We start from the raw sequence: 21,692 nt of genomic DNA on the forward strand, positions 1-21,692 counted from the left end.
ATGCTAAACGAAATCCAAGAATCTTCAGAGAACGTGATACATAACTTGCATATCAGCACGTATAGATTATTCTGTATCTGCGACTCGCAAAAAGTCAAATTATCCGAAGTAACCAAACATCCCTACCGAAGACCACTCGTTCTCCTCTCCACCGCATTGGGGGAGGGACACTGCCGATCCAACATTCATGGTCCAAGCGCCTCGGCTTCATATGACTTCAGTAGTTTCGTCTTCGATCTATTTATGAAGTACTTATCTCATCTTTAGACCCTTTTGGCAGTTTTCGCACAAGGAGAGAATTAATTGCATGAAGCCTTTTTAGTCTTGTTTGTGTTGGACCGTTTTTCAAGTTACAACATGGCGTGGCGAAGTCTAAATCCTTTCCGAAGGCAGACAGAGAATACTCGATAGTAAGATCCAAAATAACAATTTAAATTCAGACTCAAAAGAACTACCATTCTAACTATCGCACACAGTTGCTGGGGCTACGAATTTGAATGGACAGAAGACCACTTCACACCTGAGCGCTCGGAAAAGCTCAAGCACTCCTACGATGTCCTCGCAGAAGAATGTCTGGACCGCTTGAATGCTATTTCGCCACCAGCGAATAAGGGATCACTGCCCAGAAGCAATAGCAGCCAGCAAAACCAAGCACCCGACACAACTGTAAACGGAGAGAAGTCTAAAGAGCCACTATTGGTGCCGCAAAGAGACCTTTATGCATTACTCGTGGAACATCACGAGTCCGATCCGAAGCTGCAAGAGCTCTGGGACGAAGTGAACACCATCCCAGAATGGGTCGATTGGGAGCAGCTCGAACGGGGCCAGGATGTTTTCTATCGGTATGGAGGACCAGCTTTGACGGGTCTCACGTTCCAATCCCTACTCGGCGGGATGGGTGCTGCCCGAGTTGTAGAAACGCTCGCCCGCACCGGTGGCTTCTCGACGAAAGTGGCAAGAAGACGACTATTCGAGACGACACAGCATATACTTCAATGCACCCGCTCCCTCGAATCTCTCAAGCCGGGAGGAGAGGGACATGCTTCATCCGTTCGCGTTCGACTCCTGCACGCCGCGGTCCGCCAACGCATCCTCAAGCTCGCCAAACAACGCCCGAGCTACTACAACGTCGAGGAATGGGGAGTCCCCGTCAACGACCTCGACCAGATGGCAACCATCGGCACCTTCTGCGCGACACTGATCTGGATCAGTTTCCCCCGCCAGGGCATCTACCTCCGCGAGCAGGAAAAGACCGACTACGTCGCGCTCTGGCGCTACATCGGCTACCTCCTCGGCACGCCGCACGAAGACTTCTCCACGGCTGCCAAAGCAAAAGCCGTCATGGAATCCCTCTTCTACAACGAAGTCCACCCGTCCGACATGTCCAAAGTGCTCGCCAACAACATCATCCACGCGCTCGAGAAACAGCCACCAACCTACGTCTCAGCGGACATGCTGATCGCCAGTGCGCGCTGGCTGAACGGCAATGAGCTTGCCGACGCCCTCGACCTCCCGCGCGTGTCGTTTTACTACTGGGCGCTCATGGCGGGGCAGTGTCTGTTCTTCATTACGCTTTGCTACATTTACCGCGCGATCCCATACCTCGACCGCCGTAAGATTGCCCGCCTGAAGAAATTGTTCTACGCCGTCATTGTCGAGGCGAAGTGGGGTCTCGCGGGTACGGAGACCATGTTTGAGTTCAAGTACGTGCCCGAGTACGAGACAGTGACGGACATGGGCAAGATGAGTGGTTCCAAGCTTGTGGGGTCGAGTATTGAGTGGAGGAACCTGAGGACGTTGGGGATCTTTCTGGGGGTTGTGGGGTTGTCGGCTTGGACTTCTGTTCGCGTTGCTTCGGCGGCGTTGGGGAGGATCTTTTGATGCGTTACCCAGGGAGCTGTCGTTGGCTTTTCGATGGATCCATTGTTTCTTTTATGGGGGAGGGGTGGTTTCTCGTCTCTTTGCCTGTTAGCACAGCGTTCTTGCCACGAAATTGATGTACTCGACTCGACTTTGAAGTAGCGGGATCGGAAATGGCTTCATGACTCTTTGATATTGAAATTAATGCATTCATCATGGGTTTGCATGACTTCGAACCGACCGGGCAGTTGTCGATTTATTAATATTGTGAAGAAAGCGAAAGTGAGACGAAACGGCTAGTTCCCATGCATTTAGAGGCGCAACTCCATTGGATTAGTGAGAGAATTGCATGCAACTGCCCAAGGATGTACGGATTCCTCCAGGTGTGTATCGTTACGCAGGCACCGGCGGAATTTTAATATATCCATGGAAATAGGAGATCCTCGAGTCTCGTGTGTCTCCAAGAAGCGTTGAGAAAAGGGGTTTACTGTTTCATCTTTTGAAGAGATGAGGCACCCAGGAACGGATCATCCCTAAGACGGACGGATTGGAAGACATTTTGGTTCTCCGGTTTTGCAGTGCTTATTTAGGGATCCTGGTACATTTGGCTGAACTCTTTAATGAGAAAAGGTGACACGATCGTAGGCGACTTTTGGTGGATTTGTTCTGGCGCGCAAAGGGCAAGAAATGAATGTTTGAGTTTGAGGTCCCCTAGGTCCTTGTTTTGTTGTTTTCCGAGTCATAGTCAACACTGACATCGACATTGGGCCAAGAGAGTACCGCTGGCTGTTGATCCCTCATCATCGGACCATTTGTTGGCATGCACTCGAAGCTCAGCCCCAACTAACCAAGCACATCTGTCTGTACTCATTGATAGACAAGAAAATCATAGTATGTAGCAACTAAAGATCTGGGAAGTTATCAGAAGAGTCATTGTATATTTTTGTGAGCCTCAAGTGGGTATCATGTTAAGTGCTATCTTGCTCAAACGTATACTGAGGCATACCATTTTGCCTTCGTGTTCTGAAAGAGGCGGAAAAGATGATGAGGAAGGGTATTTCGGGGTAGGGAACGGAAAAGCGTGAATACTTTGTTCCCATTGTCACCAGACGTAAGGCTACGCACGCGCAGATGTTAGCGTGTGTTCATGGAATCATTTGGTTGCGATATATTACCTTATCTTCATATGTCCAAAACGTTCCACTGTGCTGGATGCCTTTGCTTTGTATCACGTCAATCATTCGACGAACGGACTCTTCAGGCGTGATGATTCCATGGACCTCCCAAGGGAGGTTGATGTTTGCCATGTCACTAGGAGCAAGTTAATTTGGGTGCTCAAGAGATACGACAGGTAGACTCACGTGGCGACTTCGCCAGGATGCATGGCTAAGATGATAGTGTCGTCATCTTTTCTCTTCAATTCAGCAGCCATGTGTCTCACTGCCATGTTGAGGGCGGCCTTCGATGCTGCGTATGCGGCGAAACCGTCCTCCATCTCTCGGAAATTACCATGTGAGCCAGAGTCACTGGACATGAAGACGATGGTACCAATGGGGATGTTGGTTTGCAGCAGTTTCTGTGCGGTGATGATGGGGCCTATGGTATTTGTGTGGAGATGGAAGGCGAACTCGTCAAATGACCTGTTGAACAGAGCATCAGTATGATAGGACCAAGGGGTGCAATTATGTACATGGAGGTACAGGGCGCGGCATTGAACATAACAGCCGGAGGTAGTGGATTGGTGGGAGACACACAGTTCAGTCGATCTCTGTCAGGGCAGGATTAGCGGCAGCCCCCAGACGACGATACATGTGGCTTACATTAGGGTATCTCAGCACTCCGGCATTGATGACAACATAATCAATCTTGAAGTTTGGTATGGCGGCTATCTGGGCGACAAATTTCTGAGGCGGAAGTCAATAAAATGATTGGTCGAATGGTTGTATAACGAGGGCATGCTGTATCTGTGCTGTGTAAAAGTGATGTAGGCGTGGATGCAACAACGACGGCAAATAGCGACAAAATCGACAGCGATTATGAAGAAGAAGGCGAAGGCGAAGAATGGTAGATAGCAAAATGGGAGGACATACGATGATGCTCTCTTCGGATAGAATGTCACATATGTACATCTGACAACGGCCGTGGTCGCTACCAGCCTGACCCCACAAACCTGACGCATGGGAGGCCCAAGGCTCGCGGACCGTTGCAACGATCCGCTCTTCCCTGGCTAAGAGCTGCCGCACGAATTCGAGACCGATGCCTCTGCTGGCGCCCACGATCAACCAAGTGGTAAAATCTTGCTCAGAGTATAGGATATCGGGGATCTGGTTCATGATAGAGCGATGGAGCGTTGCAGGGAAGGGGAGTATAGGTGGGAAAGCAGACCGAGGTGCGGTGCGGTGCGGTGCAAGCAAGATGATACTCGTGTCTACCTTTCTTTTCCACGGTATGTATGTAAGAGGGCAATTACAGAAAGGTTGGCCGGGTACGTAGGTGTACTTGAACCGACCGTTGCTCAGTCAATAATACGAGTAGAGAGTTATGGTACGGAGTTAAGGTGCCCCTCATGTAGAGTTGATGAAGAAGAAGGATCACGAGACTCGAGGCAGGGCGACAAGTACGAATATGTAATAGGTGGTATTGAAGAGAGAGTCTGGAACATTGGTTGATGACAGGGCATCAAATGTGTGAAGACATGATGAGCAGCAATAAGGCTGTGACGACAAAGGTGGGGGTGTTTGTTCATTAGGTTTAGGTGGTGGGAGGAGGGGACAACTCTAGGTACTTACATGGCAGACAAGGCGATGTCGTCAATATGATAATTATAGTAATAATTATACTCATGAATGGAAGAGATAAACAGGTAAACAAATACTGAATAAATACAACTAGACATCCATATATACCGATGCATACGGCTTGAAGCCAACAGTCTTATCGGGGTGAATGACTAGGTACCTAGGTACGAGTACTCCGAAAGTACCTGTACAAAAGGATACTGCATGAACGCACCCTAAAAGGAAGTATATACAAGTACTGCGGGTACCAGCAACCGAAAAGTGCGACTGTTCAGTATGGGTGTTGAATGCTATAATAAATAATGGATTCCTTCATCTGATGTCTGTCTGGCATCTGATAGGCCATAGATGATACTATATACTCCGTAGATGAACCTCTATAATCAGACGGGTACCTTACTACTGTCTGTCTGTCTGTCTGTATATGGCAAATGAAGCCACTTAACTATGAGGTACCTCGTGACGATCGATTTCCTGGCCCAAGCGTGGCCCGAGATCGCCCGAGGAGTTCCGAGTGAAGAGACGGAATTGCACCAATCAGATGGGAGTTGTTGAGGCTGACGACCACGTGACGCTAAGACTAACCCTAATCCCGAAAACCTGGCAAAAATGACGGCGGAAGTGGCAGCCACGGAGCCCCAGCGACCAACAAATCCCAGGACCCCAAGGGAAAGCGCCTTTTTCTTCTCACCCATCCTCCTCCGACTTTTTCACTCCTCCTATCTTCTACTTCTACTCTTCAACTCACTCTTCTACTTCCACTTCAACTACAGTCCTTCGTCGACTATACTCTCTCTCTACCTTTAACTCAAACTCCATATCCACCTCCATCATTCACAATGGGTGTCGAAAAGGGTACGCTCCTCCTGGCAATCATCTTCGCCGTCCAACGTCATCCACTCTTCAGAACTTGCCACGCCATCCTCCGTCTCAATTGAACTCGTTCCCTATGACTAGACATCTTCAGAAGGCATGGAAAGTGATCATTGAGCGATCCACTATCCATCGCCAACTTTTGGTCACCGCCACCCCACGGGTGCCTGTCTGTCGTAGTTTGCGATCAGGAGAGAAAGAGGATAGCTGAGGCGCGTTTCCCGAGTGATCTCGCTCCGGCGACGTCAACATCATCTACAATATGTTGTACATCCTACTGACACGATACCTACAGGCGATGCTAAGAAGGGTGCCAACCTCTTCAAGGTACGTTCTATTCACAATTTAATTCTTCGCACGACGGCAATGGCTCTGCCCTGACCGGCGTCTTCTCCGAAACCCTGCTAACAGAATCTTCAATAGACCCGTTGCGCACAGTGCCACACCTTGAAGGAGGGTGAGGGTAACAAGATCGGCCCCATGCTCCACGGTCTCTTCGGCCGCAAGACTGGCCAGGTTGAGGGTTACTCCTACACCGACGCCAACAAGCAGAAGGGCATTGAGTGGAACGACGAGACTCTCGTAAGCTTTTTACCTTCCTTTCAGCGACGAGATCAGTCGTAGTTGTGATTAGAATGAGCCCAATGCTAACCACTGCATAGTTCGAGTACCTCGAGAACCCCAAGAAGTACATCCCCGGTACCAAGATGGCCTTCGGTGGTCTCAAGAAGCCCAAGGACCGTAACGACCTCATCACTTTCCTCAAGGAGGAGACCTCATAGACGCCCTACCAACACTCCCACTCCTAGGGCGCTAGGATTCTCTCTCTCGTTCTCTACCACCCGACACGACGAACCACCTTTTACTCTTACTCTTCCAAGACCCTTTGACGCAAACTCTTCTTCCATTTTGTACCATCAGACAGGCATGATAGACGTACGATAGGGAGATTGGCGCGGTCTGCTTCCTGTGTAAATTATTTATTGTGCTACTCAAAAAGGAGCGGTCTCTTTTTGAATTACGGGTGCTGCATATGACTGGAATATGTCATAGCGGCGCAATAGAAACACATTCTCCACACTCTCGAAACAATTTTTTTTGGACCGGATGTTCTTTGACTATTTGATGGTGATGACGATAGTGATACTTTGGTGCACGTGGGAGCTGGACAAGATTTGACTGCGAGACTAACGCTCATCATTGCAAGGATCATGCCAGGATGGAGTTGCATCTCCACGCTCAAGTTCCCCTGTGCTTGATGATCGGCCTGCCGTGCTGCCAAATGATGTCGATGAGGATGATCCCGCTGGGCCTTTACATGCGGGCTCGTCTTCAATGCCAGATGGAGAAGCAATAAAAGCCTATCATATAAATACTCTTGAACGAACTGGAACTTCTAGTGCGGAACCGCCCACAAAGTCAACGATCGCATGATTGATTCCCTCCTCTCATAAAGAGATACACACATTCAATAGACGAAGAGCGGGAGGAAGACATCCTTTTCTCTATGGCTGAAGGATGTGTCTTCTCACGCGAGCATTTACGTTCGGAGCTATGGAAACGTCCCAGGTACTCTCCCTCGTATGAGCAGGCAGGTAGAGCGAACAACCAAGGCTCCCGGTCGCTGCCGAGGAGGATGGGGGATGGCCGCCGGCTGTTTTGCCGAGGGGCATGCACGCACACGACACACCGCGTAGAAGTCAGATGGTAATGTAGGTGCGTGTCTATGGAGTCGAATCATCGATCACATCCGTCCGTCCATCCCATCTGTCCATCTGCCCATCTAGCTTGCTGTAGGTAGTGCGAATTCGGTAGTAGTGTGTGTGTGCAAGGTGCATGCGAGTCCCCACGGCACCTACAATCCCGAGTATGGAGTATGTACATAGTTTGATACTATTAGGGTACATAGTTATTAACATGATTGCCAAAGAGGAAGACAATAAAAAAGCAAAAGACAGAAAAGTGGACTGCGGGATTGTGGGTGTCCTTTGCGGGCTGAATTACCAAATTCCGTAGTGTCATGTGCAGCAATTAGGTACCTCTAGCTCTGGGGGTGGTGATGGTAACTACGGAGCATACCAAACAGTCTGGACTGATGGATGGATGGAGCAGATACCTCTAGATGGATGGATTGGGTGAAAGGAAGGCTGCATAGTTAGTGGATAGGTTTACATGTAGTGTAAAGTAGTGTATTCACATCTTTTCTCCTTTCTTCCCATAGAGTCAATCCCATGTGAAAGCTCTCTCTTGACCTGTGATCTGCTTTGTTGCTTGATGTGGGAGCTGCTTGCTTGCTTGCTTGCTTGCTTGCTTGATGAACTGGCGCGGGAGAGACCAAGACAAAGTGTGGAGATCGAATTGCATACGTAGCAGAGAGATTGGAAGAGCAATGATAATAATGATGAAATGCAATAATGGATTCGAGTTTCCATCTGGCTGTAAAGATCAATCTTATTAGTTCATTCATTGATGTTCAGTCCCAGTCACTTGTCACCTCACCAAATCCGTCCTTCTTTACTCATCAATCCTCCCACACACTTGACACTTACTCACACACACACGTCTCTCTCTCTCCCCACGCATTTCTTGCTGGGTACTCGCATGTCTTACCTTCTCCTCCCATCTATTCTTATTTCATACACACATCATTCTCCCCCTTTGCCATTGCCAATCCTACGAGTACCATCAATATATCATATCCTCCCGTCCCCGTGCTGTTGAATAACCAGGCGTTACCTCGGCCTCTACATTCCCTTCCCCATTAGCGTCATAGCGGGGCGGAAACCCATCTACGAACGAGCTTTGTCCACCGCCCATTCGACTCACCTCTTCATACATTAACTTGCTTCATATCACTTTGGCGGCAGTATCAGCGAACGAGGCCGTTTTGGCCTTGAGCAATTGGCCATCATGTCGTGGAAACGATCAGAGAAGCTGATGGACACCATCAAGGTACGTCATCTCCCCGATCCTTTCCCATCATCTCCATCTTCGAGTCGTCCCAGGCCAATGCTAACATCTTGTTCCATAGCACTACAGCAATTTCCCTGCGACCGGTACGGCCGTCCCACATACTTCCATGCCATCTTCACATTTCTGATTTTATGATACAGGTGTCTCATTACGGCAGATGGTACAGTTCGGGGAGAGACCATCCACCGGAACTCTCTTCCGCGCGTCACAGTTTCTCTCCGAAGAGCTCCCCATACGACTTGCACATCGCGTGCAAGAATTACACGACCTCCCCGATGGCCTCAACGAGATGCCCTCCATCCAACGGGTGAGGGATTGGTATGCACAGTCATTCGAGGTAAGTCCGCACAAAAGTCTGCAGCGCACCTTCCTCGTGACACCTTGCTCACCCGCACCGCCCACCACAGGAGCTCGTCACCCTTCCCCGACCGAACCTTTCGTCCGATATCAAAGACCGGCTCCTGCGGCCTGCAAAGAGCAATGGCAAGACTTCACAGATGGTTAGCAAGGCGACTCAAAATCCCAGCATTGTTAAGGGCCAATACCGTTCGGCGCCGGAGCATCACGATAATGGAAATGGAAACGGAAACGGGAATGGCAACGGCAACGGCGGCCTCCACGGTCCTGGACGACAGGTCAAGGGCGCAACTGCGAACAGACGGTACTTTGTCGCAGCCGATGACGCGCAGGAATGGCCGCCGGAGCTGGCCGCATACAACACCAAGTTCGCCGAGTCGCTGGAGAAGATCAAGAGGAGGCACGACAGTGTCGTGACGACGGTCGCACAGGGCATTTTGGAGTGGAAGAGGAAGAAGCAGCGCATGCAGATCGACCACAACATCCAGGCCTTCCTCGACCGGTTCTACATGTCGCGCATCGGCATCCGCATGCTTATCGGCCAGCACATCGCCCTTACCGACCAGAAGTTGCGCTCCGACCCGAACTACGTCGGTATCATTTGCACGCGGACCAACGTTCGCGAGCTCGCAATGGAGGCCATTGAGAACGCGCGATTCGTCTGCGAGGACCACTATGGACTCTTCGACGCGCCCAAGGTCCAGCTCGTTTGCAACCCGGACATCAGCTTCATGTACGTCCCTGGCCATTTGTCGCATATGCTCTTCGAGACTCTCAAGAACTCGCTCCGAGCCGTCGTGGAGAGACACGGACAGGACAAGGACGAGTTTCCCGTGACGAAGGTGATCGTAGCCGAAGGCAAGGAAGACATCACGATCAAGGTGTCTGACGAGGGAGGGGGAATCCCGCGCTCCTCAATCCCGCTCGTCTGGACGTACATGTACACGACGGTGGATCAGACACCCAGCCTGGACCCGGATTTCAACAAGAGTGACTTCAAGGCGCCGATGGCAGGGTTCGGGTACGGACTGCCGATATCAAGACTGTACGCAAGGTACTTTGGCGGCGACCTGAAGCTGATCAGCATGGAGGGGTGAGTTTTATTTCTCTTCTATTTTTCTGTCTATCTACACTGCACACATGCATATTGTCATTTCCTCCCCAGTCCCTTACAACTTTTGGAGAGCACAAACACATAAAGCAACCCCCACAGCATATTATGCACATACTGACCACCAAGCAGCTACGGAACCGACGTTTACCTCCACCTCAACCGGCTGAGCTCGTCCTCGGAACCCTTGCAATAGCAATTACCAGTCATGAGGGACGAATGGAAGAACGCGATTCGCTCCCAAGGATTGGCGCCGGGTATTTCTACATACAGCAACAGAAACAACAGTAACGAATTCATTCGCTCCAGCTCGAACAGGCGGCACGGCAACAACCTGATGGCGTTGCGGGCCATGCGGTCGAAGCTCAAGGGCAGCGGCCACGGCCACGGGCTGTCGAGCATGGAGGTCAGCGAGAGGAGGCAGGTCGGCGATGCGGAGGAGATGTTCGCCGAGAGCGGCGAGAAGCCTTGGTGGAGGAACGTCGGCATGGAGGAGGGCATGTAAACTCGACGATCTGCCTTCCTCCTTGTCCCATCTCCCTACACGGTGTGCGATACAGCTCTTTTGGATGCCGTGTCCTACTAGGCGGGTAGGGGGAAAGAAGTCGACGTGAGTGAGTGAACGAGTAAAGACTCGAACACCGCTTGTGTCGAGCAGCGTGTATTTTTTTTGGGGTTTCCCGTTTCGTTTTCCAAAAGCTTCTCTCCGAGAAGCAAAAGGCGATTATTGGAGTATATGGGAGGGGTTGCATCATTTTCCCTTGACGGACCGCATCGTCGTTGTTCGTCATTACCATCTACCATTTGTCAATCGTCATTCGACGCGAAAAACCGTCGTTCGTCACGAATCGGAGGAGTCGTAATACGTGTTTTACCATGTATCTATCTATCTACCCTATCTACCTGCCTTCCTACGTATCACGACGGATATGGATGGGGTCGGAGGTTGGGACGAGCATCTTTTCTTGTACTATGTATAAACGGGAGGAGTGGCCACGAGGGAAGAAATGAATGGTTTTGCTTTTTTTTTTGGAATGATGTCTTTTTTTTTGTATGGTTTCTCTCGATTGTTTACCACGTTCCGACCTTTCGTTTCGGCAACATTTGGGTAGAGGGTTGTTCAGAGAAGGGGACGAGAATCGATATGATGCAATCAAATGATACTCATAGACCAGATATTCGAATCGACAACGAATCCATTCATTCACTCGTACACTCATCCATCTATCTAATCAACCCAATATCCATTTGTATCATAGAACCCATAGCCACACGATAGCAATCCATAATCCTAAAAGAGCCATAAAGTCGTACACCGTACATCCATATCAACGACGAAACAGTGACGGGGTATCAATATCGCCTCCTCTTCCTCCACCCCCTTGCTCTCCTCCCCGTACCCTACACTCCTATTATTATGTCCTCCTCTTCCCCTTCACACCGCCCCTGCCAAAGCCCCCAGGACTCGCGCCCCCGGGACTCCCCTGCGGCAGAACGGCCCTCTCTTCAACGGGCATCTCCCACTCCTCCCTCCACGCATCGACGCCGGCGCCTGGTCCAAAACGCCCTCCACCGCCGCCACTTTGTTGTTTCTGGCGTCCTGGACCCCCATCACCGTCCACCGCGGAGGAAGAAGCCAACCCGAGGAGTATGTTCTGATAGTGCCGTCTCGTCTGCGGTACGCTCTGTCCACGATTGTTAGATAAACTCCTTCCAAGGAAGGGAGAGCTCGTCTAAAGAGAGAAGAGCATGAAAAACGTACCTCATTCCTTGCCCCAGCGTACCACACAAGCAGCTCCGCGCTCGCCAGGATGTCCGCGGCGCGCGCGCGACTCTGCCGCGTCTCGAAGGACTCGGTGGCGGGTTGCTCCCTCGACGATGGGGATGTCGTGGTGTTGTAGGGTTTGTTGCGGGCTTGGAGGGATTGCTGGGCGCTTGTGAAGGGCTGGGTCGCGGTGGAGGGTTGTTTCGTGCGGGAGGATGGGCGGGAAGGGGTGGATGGGTGGGGGGAGGATGGTGTGGGTGCTGCGGTCGAGGTTGAGGGGTTGAGGACGGTGGAGAGGAAGGGCGAGGTTTGGAGGGTTTGGCTGGTGGTTGGTGGTGGCATTGTGGTTGATAGGGTTGGGGAGTTCGGGGGCGGCATTGTGGTGGGTTGCTAGGTGTGAGGGTGTAGGATATATTTGATGAGGGTGTATCGGAATGGAGGTTTGTTTGTTGTAGGTAGCACGGGAAGGAAGAATTGTCAGATCTCGGGGTTCTATTATGGTGGTAGTACGGTGATTGGTCTGATATCAGTACTCCGTAGACTGTACGAGTACGAAAAGATGACGGCTGTATGCATGGCACTTGAACGTACGAGTGTGTAGTGTTCGAGTTATGAGGATGTAATGATGTTGGTAGCGTAGCGGGGTTGTCTGGAAAGCTTAACCCCGACTTGTGTCCGTGCGATTTCTAGGACATCATCTTATTCATCGAACCGCTCTCCTCTCAATCTGTATAAGGATGTTGGTCAATTGAAACTATAAATACGGGTATTTCTTGGATCTTAATCTCTACATTTATTTTGCTAATATGTGAGCCGTGCGGTGTATGGATTGCGAGGAAACTTCGCATATCATATGATAAAGGAATGACTGCTCACGTCGCAACGGGCATGCCTGTGAATGATGGTAGACGGAGAAGTGACAGCTCACTCCCGAGAGCTCCGTTTGATGGCGAAGCTGACATTGGACATACCACATCACGTAAACATATCGAACAGGACCACCAGGCAAGGAAAAAGATTGGCTTACGACCAAATTCATTCAATTTCGTGGTTTCCCAAAATGTGCCTCTCAACTCATGAAGAGGCAACACTCTGGCATCAACCTAAAAGTGCGGAAAATACCTTCCAAAGAGATCGCGTTCCAGTGATATACTCGGCAGAAGCCCAAACTTCCGTTGCCCGCCGTGATGCAGTCCGTTAGTTGTCGTTATGATTCCGTGCCACCCCTCCCTTCTCTACCCTCGCGAGAGGCGTACATCCAGGCGGGTAGCTCGATCTAATGCCATGACGCCCATGATGCTCGTTAAATCTAAAACAAGAGACTATGTAAAACCCGAAACTTTTGACCGAAAAGGAAAAGATACAATGTGCAAATGATCCATACTCATTGCACCAGGAGGGTATAGGGATAAAAGGCAATGCAGGAGCACTAGCAAGGCACATGTCATGCAGTGCTCCATTCCGCGCAAGATTGTTCATTGTCGTTGGAAATCCAGCCCAGCGTTGGTGCTCGGACTAGGTGCTTTCCGCCACCTCTTGATGCTTAGCACTGCTGCCTTTGCCCCTCCAGGTGCTGACAGCCGGAATGTCTGCCTTCAGCCTCTCCTCATCTGTCCCGTAGGCCTTTGGCGTGAGCTTGATAAGAGTGTGGAGGGGCACCTCCATCCACGGACTCTGATCCTGGGGAACGTTCTTGAAATAGGCGTAGATGCATCGCAAAATAGCCTGGTGAGTGACAATGAGGATGTTCTCACTCCTCTCCAGTTCCATGATGATGGGCTCAAGTCGAATTACCACGTCCCGGTAAGACTCGCCACCAAGGTATCGGTAGTTGTACTTGTCTTCATCACGCTGCGCGAAATCCTCGGGGTATTTCTCCTCGATCTCGCCATAAGTTAAGCCATCGCAAACGCCCGAGTCGAGTTCATCCAACGCTTTCCACTCAAGCTTCTCGAACGATAGGAAACGGGCGGTCTGGATTGTTCGTTTCAAGGTAGATGTCCATACTGTGAGCTTGCGGCCGTCGCCAACGGATTTCGCAACGAGCCCTGGAAGTGCATGGGCGTAAGCTTCGCCACGCTCCGACAAATTGGCGTCTCCTCCGATTTGTCCCGACAAGTTGAATTGCGATTCTCCGTGCTAAAGAAAAATGTCAGTTGTAGATAGAACAAGAGACTTTATGCTCTTACCCTGGACAGCCAAATGGATCTTGGCTTGATGTGGAGATTCATCAAATAGTAGACAACGCGACTTTGGAGGTAATCTTGAATACGGTTGATGATGACCTGCTTGCCCACATCGATCAACTTGACGTATGTGAGATCTTGCTCGTCCTCGTCGACAGTCTGGTACACTTTTTCGTAATTCCGTATGCGGTTTCGGAAGTCGGCTGCTGCAACCTCGGGATCCTGCCCCACGTAATCTGGTGACGTCGTCTTCACTTCCAGGATATTGCTCATGATCAGGTCCTCATCGTCGCATTTGGATTCAACAAATAGCGTTTCGATGTTTTCTGCTGAGCAGCGCTCCTGAATCCAACGACGACGGGTTTTTGTCGAATTGGTCGCATCCAGTATGGCAATGAGGCCCCGCCCCTCGGCGAACCACTGGCACATGTCGTTGACTGCGGCCTCGGCGGCAGCTTTCCGAAGGCGCTCTCCTTCTGGATTCGAGGTATCGAAAAACTCGGCGGAGGGATTGGGGGTTGCATTGCGGCGATATTGGCCCACGTTGAAGACCTTTGCGGTGATCGACAGCCAGTGCAAGTAACGGACAACTAGTAGACCGGTGAGTAGGAAAAAAATGACGCACACGACTGAGAAACCTCTTCTTACCTTTTTGTGCGATGAGACTCTTCCCGCGGGCGGGCAAACCCACCATGACGACGCATATGCGCGTGTCTTCAGCCTGGACACCGACTCCATTAGTCTTTCTGTGCGGTTGCATCAATTCGCCTGTCGAAACTTTGCGCATGTTGGGCGCGAAAACACCATTGGAAGCCATTGTGATGGGGAGTAGTGAGAGAGCAAGCCCAAGGCCGTGGGCATCCAGTGGGCGATCCAATCGAGGTAACCCCAAAGGTGTTTCGTGAGATCAAGAGGGAATGCGAATCGGAATCCTGGTAGATGTTCCTTTCCACTATGCGGCGGCCCGCGGCGGGTCTATTTCTAAAGCAATGAAGACCAGTGGTCGATAAGACAGTGTGCGTTGGAGGGGGCTCAGTACAACTGATGATTCTATAGGATGATGCTATGACAAGTGTCGTGTATGGAGTGTTGCACGGGCAGGAGGGGTGGTGTTGCAAAGCTTTGAACTCGGCTCGGCTTTCGTCAAGCGGAAGGGTGAAGCTTGGAGGTCGACAATTCCCCGCATTTAGAGCCGCTCTTTGTAGTAGATATGCCCGGGCAGGCGTGTATGACACGGGGCCTGCTGGTTCTGCTGACGCTGCTGGCCCTTTTGGCTAGGGTGTCCGATGGGGGCAATTGCAGCAGTTTGGCCTTGACCAACCGGCTAGCGTTTTGCTGGTGGCTGCTACGTTCCACTTGCCCGACCGAAAAATGCACGAATGGGCAAGACGGGTAGGGCTTCCCGATGAATGTAGAGATGCTAAATGGTGACCATGTGCGATCCAGACAGCTGCTAGCAAGCACAGATGTATGCTAACATGCGTTCCTGGAATTGGAAAGTGTTGGCAGAGTTAAATGGCTGTGAAGTGCAGTGCAGTGCAGCAGCATGTGTCTTTGATGCGCCAAGGTGAGATGGTGACGGCGACTGAAAGACCTTTCAGGGTGTTCGTTTGGCGGCTTGCCTAGTTGGCAGGTTGTGTGTAATGGAAAAGTCCATGTCCGCCCGTGGCACGAGACGAGGAACAAACGAACGAACAACCGACGGATCGTGAGATTTGTGTGTGAGAAAAATTGAGAGAGTGCATGACGCCACTCCACACGCACAGGACTTGCAAGCTTGCAAGTGTATTATTTGTAGCGGAGCCAGCACGCCAGACCAGCCAGACCAGCCAGACCGGAGTCAGTTGCACCTAGACCTTAAGCCGGTGGTTTCCAGATTGAAATGTGTGGACTCGCCGAATGCCGGCAGGGGCGGCGCGGTGTTGATGCATATTGATTTGTTTGTTGTTCGTTGAGATCAACAATAATGGATCTCGAATATGGACGGTAGTTCCAATAATAGTGGTGGTGGATAGCCGTGGCGGTGAATTGAGAACAGATGGTAATAGGAAAATCGATGCGCTTGCACAAAAAGATACTTACCGTGGAAATGGAGTAATTCCTGACTCGGGGACTCATCGTAGAGGCGAGTACGATGCAGATCAATAACGAAGGCGGCGGACAATTATTTCTTCAATTCCCAGCAAAATTACGGAATATTGTTGACGGGGATTGGGTTGGGACTTGGGAGGTCCGATAGCGGTTGCGACTCTACTGGGATGGTGTTGCGGTGGTGGTGGTGGTGGTGGGTGCGGGTGGGCGTGTGTTTACGACGATGGTGGGGTCGTGTAGAGTGAGGGTATGTTGCCGTAGAATTGGTGGGTGGATGGAAGTCGAATTGATTTGTAGAAGTGATTGTAAGAGACGAGGAACGAGGAACGAGGAGAGGAAGTGATGATAGAGAAGAGAAGGAAGAGGAGATGGAAGGGACAATGGGCGTGTGGGAAGTATATGAAGAGGAAGATGATGGTGATGATCGGAGTGAGAAGAGAGGTAGTAGTGATGATGCTTATGGCGGCGATGGCGATGATGGGAGGAAGAGGCTGATTGATTGATTGTATTGTATCGGGAAGCTGCCTATCAAATTATATGTTGTTCTCTTATCGGGGACGAGGGAGGGGGAAGGAACGAACGACTAATTACGGAGTACATCTATTATCTCTGTCTGTCTGTCTGTCTGTCTGTCTGTCTCTCTGCTGTCTACTGTCTACGGGAGTGAGTAGTGATTGCTGGGAAGGGCAATCGGACAGTATCATTATGATTGGAATGGCGTGTCCGGTTCCATGAGCACGACAGACATACGCACAAACAGGGACAGGCAATTGACCAGCTGGATGGTAACGGGAAGGCCGTAAACATGTTCATGGGGGCCCAGTACACATCATGTCCCATCCCACCCGCTAACTTAGAGAACTTAGTCGCTGCTCCCCCACCAAACTCTCCCGCCGAAGCTCAATAACTGGCATATGCAAACAAAGTGACCAACGAACAAGAATCATAGTCAGACCCTCCCTTGATCCATCGACAATCAAAAGCAACCATATCTTGTCTGCCTTCCCTACTTCTCTGATTGATAATATGAAAACTTCAATACGTATCATCACCTACCCTGTTGGTTGTACTGTATGTTCACAGCAGGAATCGTATGTACAAGTAATACTACGTGGGGCATTACCGTCCCATCATTCGTCCACATCTGCATGGAATGGTATCTCTTGGTCTCAATCTCTGATCAAGCATGTATAGGAAATCACTCATGACTGTCGAGTCCTTTCTTATTGGAGTTTAGAATTATTTAAATATGGTTTGATTCCACCACTCTGCATCTCAACCCTCTGTGTCCAGATACCTAATGTCCGATGCCAGATTCCTCTTCCCCCCAAGCTGGTATTTTCCACAATGACCGTCACAGTCGTAAAAGTACTATGGGTATATAGCAATGCTGAACTCATTCACAACAAGCCAAACAAAAAATTCATCCCCTTCCCACGGTCGTTATTGATACATGGATAGGCCTAGCTCTCCGAAGTCTTTTACTTCCACGCCTCTCCTATCGTCAATGTTTCTTTCGCTCGCGATCGAATTCATGATCGGGGTTCCTTCTTTTTCTCCTACTCCTTCTCTTATTGTAGGAAAACGTTACTCCAAGATGAATTCCGTCTAATCCTCGCCCAATTAACGAGCTTGAAGCTCTGTCGTCTTCATTCCATTCAGCATGCTCAGAGGGTCCTCGCCGCCGTTTGTCAGGCTCAGGAGCGCTCGACTGGCATCCAGCCTGCGTTTCATTGCCGCCGCAGTCCGCTCTTGTCCTCGGCTCCCGACATCATCCTCCACCCATCGAATCTTGTTGATCATGAAGCTCAGTCCGTCATGCGTCCGACTCTTCCTACTCGACATACCGTATTCCACTGTCCCTTCGTACTTGTCGATCTTGGGGAGAATCAAAAGTTCCACCTGCAATTCCATGTCTGCCGGGGGTGTTACAGGGGCCGCAGGGAGTTTGTCCAACGTGTCGGCCGCATCCGAAGGGTCATTGGGCGCCGTAATGCGCGGATCTAGCATGCCCACATCCACAGTATCATCCCATTCGCCGCGAATCCACCCTGAGTGGATTGCTGCTGCTATCGGATCGGAATCGTCTCGGTAGATGCGTGCGCCCCAAAGATGATGTTGCAACACAATCTGCTGTCTCTGTCGTGGTTTCAGATAGTATCGATGTATCCTGCAAGTAACCGTGCAATTGATCGGGTTCCTCTCGAACACTGGCATTGGCTTGGGCTTGGAGGCATAACTGAATTGATCGTCCAGCGCAGAGTTAGGCTTGGGCAGCTCAGGTTTCGCCTCGTATAGGTAGGATCCGAGATGGTGACGGGGATGCTTGGCAGCTTCCTCTAGTACAGCCGAAATGTCGTGAACTCTTGAGGAAAATTTTGGCGAGGGAAGAGGAGCTGGTTGGCCAGGCCGGCCTCCGTGGTGATGGTGATGGTGGGGAGCAGCGTGGTAATGATGGTGGTGATGGGACGGTTGCGGTGTATTTCCATTTGGAGGCGGATTTGGGTATTTACCAGGGAAAGGTGTAGTTGTCGCTGAGTGAGGTTGCTGGGCCTCCTCGTCCTGTTTGTGATGATGATGGTGATGGTGACTGCCAAGGTTAGTCTTGATGCCGTACTCAGACCATGGGAGAACTTACTGGTGCACATGATGGTGGTGGTGACCAGGATGGTTGTGCTTGTTGCGCTTGGACCCACGCCCTGAAGGCGTTCCCCTGCCATCAACACTTTCATTTTCGAAGACAAGTTCCTCATCCTTCACCCTCTTCGCTTTTCTGCCATTCTGAGAGTTGACTCTCTGGAGCCGCAATTCGTTCAGGTCCAGCCCCTGAGGTGGAGGCTCTATCCCGTTTCCAGGCATCGGGCTCTGTCGCGAAGGAGTAGAGCTGCCCAGTCCGCTTCCCAGCCCCGAAAACATGCGTCCAAATTCACTCTTGATACTGGGGTCTTTCCCAATCGATAACGGCTGGCTCTGCGCACCCTGGACGGCCTGGGGGAGTGGCGAGGCGCGCCCCGTCCGCCTGTTAGCCTCTGGGCCAAGCGCGAGTAAAGCTTTCGAGTGTTGGTCATATAGCAATCGATTGCCATACGCAGATCCTCCAGATGACAAAGATCGTGATAGCTGCTCTCCTTTCAACTTGTCGCTTGAATTCGGATCTGACGTTGGAGGAGCGTGGTACTGCTCCAATACCCGATGGCTTAGATGATCTAGGCTGCGGCCGCGCACCATATCCTCCGCACCAGGACCTGAATACGTCGGCGGGCCCTGTGAGGGGTGTGGGTATCCATACCCTCTGTACATGGGAGCCGTCTCCTCCCTTCGTGGCTCGCCGGTCTCTCGTGGGGCTTCCTCAGGCACGGTATGGCGCCATATATTGCGTTCAGGAGGAAGCGGGCCACCTCCAGGTCGCTGATCCCGGGGAGGGCTATACGGCGCCTGTGTGACTGGCTGCACTGTGACAGGCCGATCTCTTTCGCTGGTCGGCTGCCCAAGAAGTTCGGCGGCATTGGGCCTAGTATGATGCGACTCCCCCAAAGTACGGCGTCGTTCCTCGGGTTGGCCATAAGCAGTGCGTCGCGCTCCTGGCGCATCGTACAGCGCACGCACATCTTGCTCGGGCTGAACTGCGGGTTGACTATTGGGTCTTGGAGGCATGCCCGTACCCTGTCGCGGGTCCCTCGGTGATACATCATGAGGAGCGTTTGCGAATGCACGCGCGCCTTGAAAAACCATTGGTCTGTACGGTTGTGTGTTTGGGGGAGGGGCCTGGCGTCCTTGTAGCTCAGGGGAGCCGTGAGCGCTGTATGAGCGAGACGGGGATGCAGCGGAATATCCGTATCCTTCTGGCGCTTTATGGGCACCACCAGGGAACACATGTCTCTCAGGGGATGGTTGGCGACGGAAAGGTTGGAACTCAGATCTGGAACCCGATGATAGGTTGCGCCGGGGGGAGGGTGGTTGCATGCTGTGACTGCTCGGCGGAGGCACGCTCCCTGGCGCACTGGACGGCGACGATTGTGAATGTGAGTGTGTGTGAGAGTGTGATTGTGATTGCGACGGTGGATTGGGTGCACCCGTGTCACCACCGCCGATGATCGAAGAGATGGACATGCTGCTTCCCGGACGGTGTCCCGGCCCTAGCGCTAGCCCGGGCAGCTCACGCGCAGGTCCAAAAGCCGACGAAAAGGGAGGTCGCGGACCCTGTGAACCATGCAGGTGTTGTTGTTGTTGTTGTTGATGTTGTTGTTGCTGTTGTGGAGACGAAGGGGGCGGCATGTGGGAGCGCGGGTACGAAGGAGGAGGGGGTGGTTCATGCGAGGGAGCTGCAGAAAGTGTTAGCAATGATGAGCTGTGATGGAAGGACGCGATGAAATGCAGCTACGGGAGCTGGCTTCCGTCACAAGGACGCGGGGAAGGTATTACCTCCGAAGGGATTAGGGGGGCTTGCGCCCCCAAGCGATCGCCTACGTGAAGCATCGAAGCCATACGGCTGGTGACCGGGAGCGTTGTGTGAGCCGCTCATGGACGGCGGGCCAGCTTGAGGTGGAGGCGGAGGTTGAGGTTGGGGTTGAGCGACGGAAGGATGAGGTTGAGGATGAGGATGAGGTTGAGAATGAGGATTGGAAACATGCAAGTGATTCGAAGCTACGGCTAGAAGAAGACATGGTCGATCAGCGGATGCTACAGAGTTAGCGCGACAGGGGGGATACATTCGCTTAACACGCGCCACCTCTGCGGGCGGTGGACAGCGAAAAGTGATGATGTGTGCGTGTGCGGTGCGGTGCAGTATGGGGAAAAAATGCGCCAAACGTAGCCAGGGTCTCAGCGTGGCGAACTCGGAGAGACTGAACAGTTGGGATACCGGGACGGAGAAGAGCAGTATTTCGTCTCCGAATGTCTGGCGTCATGACAGCGCAGCTTCGCATGGAGCTCCAGGCGCGAAGCGCTAGCTAGTAGAGCCGCTGCTCCAGAGCTTCTTCGCCCTAGCCGCTGCCTCCCATTGCGAGCTGTAGCCAGCCAGAATGGGAGCCAGAGAACCAGAAAGTATGGCGAGCTGAGCCGAACTGCCTCCCGCATCCCCAGTATCCGCGCAACTAATGTCTCTCCAAGTGTTGAGGGCCGCCCACGCGAGCGGGTCTCACTCCAATCGTAAGACATATTGCTGGGTACTGTTTTGGCTGCACCTTACATTGCAGTATGCAATGCACCGCGATGGAATAGACTCGCAAACACGTAGAGCGTACCTGAATTTGTATTTCCCCACGATGTATGTCTGTCGCCTTGTCCTGCCGGAGCACCTGTGCCAATTTCAGGTGCCGTGTGCAAACCATGACTGCTTTTCCGTGCATGTGTCTGCGCAGTATTAGGAAGGAATGGATCTCGTCGCGGTGGAGGATATGGATCGGTCGCGAAGGGTGCGTGGACGGGAGGCTGGAGCTGAGGTTGTGAATGCGAAGCGGCCGGAGGATAGCTCGAGTACGGAGGTTGCGTTGTCTGAGGGTTTGGGTGATTCGGATTGTGAATGAAAGGTCGCTCCTGTCGCGTGTAGGGCTGCTGAGGCTGGCGTGGATCCATCTTGACTTTTCGCACGGAAGGAGGAATGGAGGAGCGTAGGAAGGAATGATGCGCTGATGGGTGCGAACAGACGGGTTAGTAATGGACGGGACGGGTTGACATAG

The 21,692-nt window shown here is 51.7% G+C and overlaps 7 protein-coding genes across 7 annotated transcripts; 3 read left to right on the forward strand and 4 right to left on the reverse strand.

Moving 5' to 3' along the window:
• The first annotated feature begins 23 nt into the window (after positions 1 to 23).
• BU24DRAFT_388121 (uncharacterized protein) lies at positions 24 to 2,049 on the forward strand. The gene is made up of 2 exons (XM_033525003.1): positions 24 to 410; positions 477 to 2,049. Exons 1-2 carry the CDS (start codon positions 358 to 360, stop codon positions 1,879 to 1,881), a joined length of 1,458 nt encoding a protein of 485 aa, XP_033385482.1. The 5' UTR covers positions 24 to 357; the 3' UTR covers positions 1,882 to 2,049.
• A 913-nt stretch (positions 2,050 to 2,962) lies between these two features.
• On the reverse strand, positions 2,963 to 4,193 carry BU24DRAFT_460220 (NAD(P)-binding protein; the record flags this gene model as incomplete). The annotated part of the gene is made up of 6 exons (XM_033531802.1): positions 2,963 to 2,977; positions 3,036 to 3,171; positions 3,222 to 3,500; positions 3,561 to 3,628; positions 3,681 to 3,764; positions 3,951 to 4,193. 6 exons carry the CDS (start codon positions 4,191 to 4,193, stop codon positions 2,963 to 2,965), a joined length of 825 nt encoding a protein of 274 aa, XP_033385483.1.
• A 1,304-nt stretch (positions 4,194 to 5,497) lies between these two features.
• BU24DRAFT_460221 (cytochrome c) lies at positions 5,498 to 6,313 on the forward strand (the record flags this gene model as incomplete). The annotated part of the gene is made up of 4 exons (XM_033531803.1): positions 5,498 to 5,513; positions 5,827 to 5,858; positions 5,955 to 6,113; positions 6,194 to 6,313. The coding sequence occupies 4 exons, from the start codon at positions 5,498 to 5,500 to the stop codon at positions 6,311 to 6,313; spliced, it is 327 nt and encodes a 108-aa protein (XP_033385484.1).
• Positions 6,314 to 8,079: 1,766 nt separating this feature from the next.
• On the forward strand, positions 8,080 to 10,229 carry BU24DRAFT_490365 (pyruvate dehydrogenase kinase-like protein). Its single transcript, XM_033533709.1, has 5 exons — positions 8,080 to 8,483; positions 8,563 to 8,587; positions 8,645 to 8,841; positions 8,912 to 9,954; positions 10,105 to 10,229. Exons 1-5 carry the CDS (start codon positions 8,442 to 8,444, stop codon positions 10,166 to 10,168), a joined length of 1,371 nt encoding a protein of 456 aa, XP_033385485.1. The 5' UTR covers positions 8,080 to 8,441; the 3' UTR covers positions 10,169 to 10,229.
• Positions 10,230 to 11,045: 816 nt separating this feature from the next.
• Positions 11,046 to 12,452, reverse strand: BU24DRAFT_448887 (uncharacterized protein). Its single transcript, XM_033530917.1, has 2 exons — positions 11,735 to 12,452; positions 11,046 to 11,657 (listed from the first exon to the last, which is right to left on the reverse strand). The coding sequence occupies exons 1-2, from the start codon at positions 12,113 to 12,115 to the stop codon at positions 11,388 to 11,390; spliced, it is 651 nt and encodes a 216-aa protein (XP_033385486.1). The 5' UTR covers positions 12,116 to 12,452; the 3' UTR covers positions 11,046 to 11,387.
• A 643-nt stretch (positions 12,453 to 13,095) lies between these two features.
• On the reverse strand, positions 13,096 to 14,864 carry BU24DRAFT_144505 (fructose-2,6-bisphosphatase-like protein). Its single transcript, XM_033521176.1, has 3 exons — positions 14,572 to 14,864; positions 13,927 to 14,513; positions 13,096 to 13,876 (listed from the first exon to the last, which is right to left on the reverse strand). The coding sequence occupies exons 1-3, from the start codon at positions 14,738 to 14,740 to the stop codon at positions 13,253 to 13,255; spliced, it is 1,380 nt and encodes a 459-aa protein (XP_033385487.1). The 5' UTR covers positions 14,741 to 14,864; the 3' UTR covers positions 13,096 to 13,252.
• Positions 14,865 to 17,637: 2,773 nt separating this feature from the next.
• BU24DRAFT_460226 (Rxt3-domain-containing protein) lies at positions 17,638 to 20,536 on the reverse strand (the record flags this gene model as incomplete). The annotated part of the gene is made up of 3 exons (XM_033531804.1): positions 17,638 to 18,604; positions 18,653 to 20,336; positions 20,437 to 20,536. 3 exons carry the CDS (start codon positions 20,534 to 20,536, stop codon positions 17,638 to 17,640), a joined length of 2,751 nt encoding a protein of 916 aa, XP_033385488.1.
• Between the last annotated feature and the right edge of the window lie 1,156 nt (positions 20,537 to 21,692).

This window comes from Aaosphaeria arxii (assembly GCF_010015735.1).
Source record: "Aaosphaeria arxii CBS 175.79 unplaced genomic scaffold BU24scaffold_3, whole genome shotgun sequence".
Taxonomy (NCBI): Eukaryota; Fungi; Ascomycota; class Dothideomycetes; order Pleosporales; genus Aaosphaeria; species Aaosphaeria arxii.

Excerpts from the sequence above, each read along its gene's own strand:
- BU24DRAFT_388121 (XM_033525003.1), top strand. The coding sequence starts at position 358 with ATGGCGTGGCGAAGTCTAAATCCTTTCCGAAGGCAGACAGAGAATACT. Across the intron at positions 411-476 it reads CAGACAGAGAATACTCGATA|TTGCTGGGGCTACGAATTTG; the intron begins GTAAGATCCAAA and ends TATCGCACACAG.
- BU24DRAFT_490365 (XM_033533709.1), top strand. The coding sequence starts at position 8,442 with ATGTCGTGGAAACGATCAGAGAAGCTGATGGACACCATCAAG. Across the intron at positions 8,588-8,644 it reads CAGCAATTTCCCTGCGACCG|GTGTCTCATTACGGCAGATG; the intron begins GTACGGCCGTCC and ends TTTATGATACAG. Across the intron at positions 8,842-8,911 it reads GGTATGCACAGTCATTCGAG|GAGCTCGTCACCCTTCCCCG; the intron begins GTAAGTCCGCAC and ends CGCCCACCACAG.
- BU24DRAFT_448887 (XM_033530917.1), bottom strand. The coding sequence starts at position 12,115 with ATGCCGCCCCCGAACTCCCCAACCCTATCAACCACAATGCCACCACCA. Across the intron at positions 11,658-11,734 it reads ACGCTGGGGCAAGGAATGAG|AGCGTACCGCAGACGAGACG; the intron begins GTACGTTTTTCA and ends AATCGTGGACAG.
- BU24DRAFT_144505 (XM_033521176.1), bottom strand. The coding sequence starts at position 14,740 with ATGGCTTCCAATGGTGTTTTCGCGCCCAACATGCGCAAAGTTTCGACA. Across the intron at positions 14,514-14,571 it reads GAGTCTCATCGCACAAAAAG|TTGTCCGTTACTTGCACTGG; the intron begins GTAAGAAGAGGT and ends CCGGTCTACTAG. Across the intron at positions 13,877-13,926 it reads GATCCATTTGGCTGTCCAGG|CACGGAGAATCGCAATTCAA; the intron begins GTAAGAGCATAA and ends ATTTTTCTTTAG.